The 5,618-nt window shown below is 37.4% G+C and overlaps 1 protein-coding gene across 1 annotated transcript in view; it reads left to right on the top strand.

Annotated features, from left to right (window-relative positions):
- Positions 1–5,618, top strand: part of LOC119412850 (low-density lipoprotein receptor-related protein 1) — a 151,952-nt gene that overhangs the window by 19,693 nt on the left and 126,641 nt on the right. The window contains exon 2 of the mRNA XM_037679887.1: positions 4,329–4,451. Coding sequence (XP_037535815.1) covers positions 4,329–4,451 — 123 coding nt within the window. The remainder of the gene's footprint in view (positions 1–4,328; positions 4,452–5,618) is intronic.

Raw genomic sequence — 5,618 nt, 5'->3', positions numbered from 1 at the left:
AACAGTGCCTTTTATATCGGTGAGTTATTTTGATGGAATGGCCGATGTCCGATATATTTAACTTTATCACTAATATTGACTGATACCAATACAATTCTGATATTATTGTGCATCCCTTGCTTTAATTGTTTCAGACTGTATCCATACAGAAAAAAATAATTTAGTTGTCCAGAAACCACATTTTTAAAAGAACTACCAGAGTGAAAACATTATTGAAACACCACCTTTAAGTTCTTGTGTAGACAGGCAAAACAGGCAACATTTTGAAAAGGATGATGCCATACCGCCATGTCTAATCTCACATTTATGACCCAAGAGTGTCGTTTTCTTTACCCAGCGTGCTTTGTTTACACATCCCATACCTTGTTTCCTGTTTTTGGTGTATTTTTGTGGCAGCGCTACAGCACCACATACAGGCCTGGCACTGTTACTGCAGTGTTTTGGGTTGTTTTTCAGTGTTTTTATGTGGACAAAGACATTTCTAGAAACTGTGCCGTGTGGACAAGGTCACAGGCAGTGTTAAAAAGAATCCAGCTGTGCTTTGACTGCTTTGCTGAGATGGATGATGGCTCTTGTTTACACTTCATTTCTTTCTTTTCACCTCTTTTCTCTGTGGGGCGTCATCTCCAGCTAACTAACCTCTTGACCTACTTCCTCTGATCCCTGCTACGGTTTTGTCAGCAGCATCTTGTGATTTAGCTGCCGCATAAACTCCTCCCAAAGCCGTAAATGGATGAGGAGTTTAAAGCACGTCATGTCAGCGCCTAAATAAACAGAACATACCACAAGTTTGTGCCTGCTCCAGCTGCTGTCGATACCCCTAAACAAACAAACACAAACATTAAAGAGGAACGACGAGAAGCAAAGTGAGTAAGCGTTAACACAAGCCTGGTTTTATTTTATGAATATTTCAAACCCTTATGACTTCTTAGAGAGAAAACGACACTCCTCTGCTCACACATTTAAGCACATGGGTTCTCAGCGGTACAGAGATGAGGATAAGTGAGGGGGTGTGTGGAAATCTGTCAGGTTGAATTCATGGTATTTAGGTTGAGCCCCATTTCAAGATTCCCTTCACTGCAGGAGTTAGAAGCTAGCTGTAAAAGGAAATGCTGTCATCCTATTTATCCGGCGTCATCCCAACACTCGAACCCCTTTGAGCTGCTCTGCTGTGCTCAGAATCTGGAAGTTTTTAATCAATGTTGTTAATGTTCTCATTTATTAACAGGCACTATAATAGCAGGAAAAAAAACAGGATTTGATTAACTGAAGTTAATCAATGAGGTGACACTGCCCCCTGATTACTGATATTCATCATGAGAAATGAGAATTGTGGTCAGCAAAACCTACAAATAAAGACAAATATGTGCTGAAATTATACAAAAAATCATTACAGGTGATGAATACTTCAACATTTAGCTACGAAAGAATTCCTGTTATGCTTTATTTCGCTTCTTATCTGCAAAACGTCAGCTGGCACAGCGTTTTCATGTTGATAATTAAACAAATTTGTAGTAATAAAAATAAAACGCATCTATTCAGGGTAATTTACTCAACTGATTTGTCCTGTCTCCAATGCCATTTTCTACTTAATTAATCATAATGACATTTAACTGCAGTTGTGTTCAGCTGCTTTAGTAAAAGTTTTTTTTTTCCTGCAGTGATCTCTGCAGTCCTGTAAAATGTAACATTATTACAAGTGTTAAATAAATCTAACATAAGTGGGCAGCAACACTACCCTACATGAGTTTTATTGAAGTCATGATTACTTTAAGACACAATTTATTTTTAAGTGAATACTACGATACAAACTTTTCAACTAATGTGAATGTTTATGAAGCGTTCACACTATTGTGATCCATTTTTCTTCCATATGTTTTTCGGCATCTTTCTTTTTCCACATTTTTTGTGCTCCTTCCACAAATCAAAATATATTGTCACCTGGACAGTTTCTTTTGTTGCTGAGATGTTTCGTCCTTCATCCGAAGGACTTCTTCACTCTGAGGAGCCCACCAAACCAAACTGAATCCCACAAACAGCTCGCTCCCAGAGTGGAGAAAAGCAGTTTGCTGGTGATAAGATGCCTCCAGGGCCTGCCCTCTGTCCCATCAACTCCTCTATGGCAGACCATGTCAAAGTGGTTCAAAACAAAACAAACTGTTTTGAACTACTGCTTGTGGGATTCAGTTTGGTTTAGTGGGCTCCTCAAACTGAAGAAGTCCTTCGGATGAAGGATGAAACGTCTCAGCAACAAAAGAAACCATCCAGCTGACCTGACTGAACATTGTTGGATTTATACCTGGATGAATGAGCATGAACTTTGGTCATATATCATAACGTTCAGCTCTTTCAGGATAATCCTGCTTTGACTTTTGTTATTGTTGCAATTTTAGCTTTTTGAAATATTTAACCTTTTCTGCCACACTTTTTTTTTCACTTAGAAAATGAATTGAGCTGATTTTACATCCTTCAAATCTTTAGATCTGTTTACAATCTTTTACTGCTCCTTTCACATTTTGTTCTGCTTCAGCTTCTTTCAGTTTCCTTGAACACATTTAAACTTCTTTCAGCTACTTTGAGCTAATTTCAGCTGTTTTGTGCACTCACATTTTTTTCTGCTAACTACAACATTTGTGTGCTTCTTTAAAATTATTTCTGCTTTTTTATCTTGTTAGGCTCCTTTCAGCTTATTTCAGCTTATTTTCTGACATTTCAGCTATCATTTAGCTATTTTTAAGCTATTGTTAGCATTTTCAGCTAATTCCACATTTTTGGCACTCATTTAAAACTTTTTCAGCCTAATTCAGCAAAAATGTGCTCTCTCCACTTCATTCTTTTAAATTTATGCTTCTTTCTGCCTTTTTAGCTATTCTTCAGCTGTTTTTTTTGTGTGTAACTTTCATCTTTTTCAGATAAATTCCACTTTTGTGCTCATTTCTGCTTCTTTCAGCCTAATTGGGCACAGTTGCGCTCTCTCCACTTTCTTCTGGTAGTTTAAGCTTTTTTCTGCCTTTTCAGCCTCTCATCAGCTACTTTTTTGCTGATTTCAGCTTTTTTTTTTAGCTAATTTACTAATTTTTGTCCTAATTTCTGCTTATCTAAACCACATTCAGTAAATATGTGTTCTTTCTGCTTTCTTCTGCTAAATTAGGCTTGTTCTTCCATTTCAGTTACATTTCAGCACATTATTTTGCCATTTTCAGCTGTTTTTCATCTAGTTCTTCAGCAATAAGCATTCACACTGCATTTTCACAGGAAATGCAATTTCTCTATATTGCTTTATTTCTAGTCTTATTGTTTGTTTTAGAAATGTAGTTTTCTTTACAAGTGTAACATAAATTCAGCTCTTGTTGGCTAATGAATAAACCTTCCAAACACTTTAGTTACGTCAGACAAGTGCCAGTCACACAAGTTTTTAAGACTTATGCCTTTTATTGAATTATCAGAGACTGAGAGCCAAATTTCAGAGTCTGGGCCAAATAGCAATAACTGTGATTTTACTTTTAATCCCTTCCCCACTGGCTTCGCTGTCAGCAGCCCCGGATGACTGTTTCATCTTTTTATGTACAGTCTAAGCAGACTGGGCTCATTTACAGCGTGTGGGCACCAACATCATGTCTTCAACTAAAAACGCGTTCTGCTTAAATATTGATGCAACACAACGGTGCAAACTTTGCACAAACTTCAGCCTTTTGTAAATAATTCCAACTTCTTAAGCTTAATTTTTTTTTTTAATGTAGCACCGGTACATTTCATTTTTTTGTGCTTTTTAAAAACCACGGTACAGTAAATTGTACATAAAAATGAGTAAAACACCCTACAATTACTAAGGTGTCAGGAGCACAGTGTGCGTACCAGAGGACACGGTTAAGTGTTCATCTGTAAGGCTTTGAATTGGTGTTTTTTATTGTGCTGTATCATTTAGTTGTGGCCAATGTGTGTTGCTTTTATCCCCTCATCACAGAAGGTTGGATTTAAGAGGAGTTAGATAATGGGGGGGTCATTTGACTGAACTGGATGTTTTTTTTTATGTCCTGCCGTGCTGCATTGTTGCATATGTGCAGCACATTCATGGAAAGCTTTTCTAAGCCTGGAGTTTTTTGTGTGTATCCTTTCCCCATCCCCTCCATCAAGTAGCAACTTTTTAGAACCTAATTAGGGCCAGTAAGAGACACTATTGACCGTGAACAAAACAGATGGGGCTTGCTAATGAGATCTCAGAAATAAAAACCACTGACAGAAAAGGAGATGCTTTTTATTTCTTTTTTTTTTATTACTTTTTCTCTTTTAATATTTATTTAATTGTCTCATCATTTGTCTCCTTTTAGCTCAAAAGAGCTGCAGCCCAAAGCAGTTTGTGTGCAAGGATGGGGTGACGTGCATCTCTAAGGGCTGGCGCTGTGACCGTGAGAAGGACTGTCCTGATGGATCTGATGAGGAGCCTGATGTCTGTAAGTCTTCAAACAACAGTTTAAAAGTCTGATGTATTGTGATGACGTATGTGGAAACTTGTCTGCTGCATTTTAATGAACTTAAGTGGAAAATATTTAGAGAAAAATTATTTTAGGTTCACTTAAAATCAGGGATTTTTGTCAAATTTAGAATGAGTTATTAAAGGGGGTCTTATTTTCAAAATTACAGAAGAACTTGTGGGGTTTAAAGGAGTTCATTTGAATTGTCCATTACACATTAATTAGCTTCTGAAGACAGATATGTACTTGATCTACAAACGTCTACTCCGTTTAAATATTGTGCCAGGATTTTTGTCAAATACAGACTCCCATTTCATAGAAAATTGAATATTTTATATGAAATCATCATAAATTGTGCAGTAATGTAATCCTTTGATTTAATTGACTTCCATTACAGCATTTTTTCCCCTCACAAATACATAACAGCTCATCCTATTTGTGCTGAAAGTGTGTGAACTATCTGCATACTTTTTAGGTTTGGTCTCAAAGTTAACTTGAAATTTGCTGTGGTGGATTTTAGAAAACATTTCTCATGTGTCAAGGGTATGATAACCTACTGAAGAGTTTGATCTCATTCTTCTTAACTCTGAGGACCGTTGTGTGCGACCAGACAGAGATTAATGGGCTGTTTGATTTACTTGGCAGAGTAGAGAAAACTATGGGATGCTCTGTCAGCTGGTTAGCGAGATCAAGCTGCCACTTAACGGTTCTGTTATGCTCAATTAGTAAACTTCCAAAGTTTGTCTCTCTTTGGTATGGAAATGATGCAGTTATGACATAAAACAGTAAATAAAATGCCAAAGAAAATACAAGACATTTGAAATGTTTTGCTGAAGAGATGACTTCAGCAGCATCTTTTGGATCAACCTCTGAGAGTTAGTTTTTTAAGAAGACAGAGGGGTTGAAGGTTAGTTGGGGGGGGGCAGCTGACGTGTGTGCGTTCCTGGCTTTTACCTTTTCAGGATCTTTCTGGTATACAGTAGTCTCTCGATTATTGCGGGGGTGTGTGGAATGTAACCCCCGCGAAAGGTGAAAAACTGCAAAGTGGGAATGCTATACAGTAGTCCCTTGTTTATCACAGGGGATCCATACCCTGAAGCCCTGTGATAAGTGAAAAACTGCTAAGTAGAAATAGTAATACAATAG

This window comes from Nematolebias whitei, chromosome 7, assembly GCF_014905685.2.
Source record: "Nematolebias whitei isolate Nwh7 chromosome 7, NemWhi1, whole genome shotgun sequence".
NCBI lineage: Eukaryota > Metazoa > Chordata > Actinopteri > Cyprinodontiformes > Rivulidae > Nematolebias > Nematolebias whitei.
The sequence above is the reverse complement of the archived record's forward strand: the minus strand, read 5'-3'. Positions and strand labels throughout refer to the sequence as shown.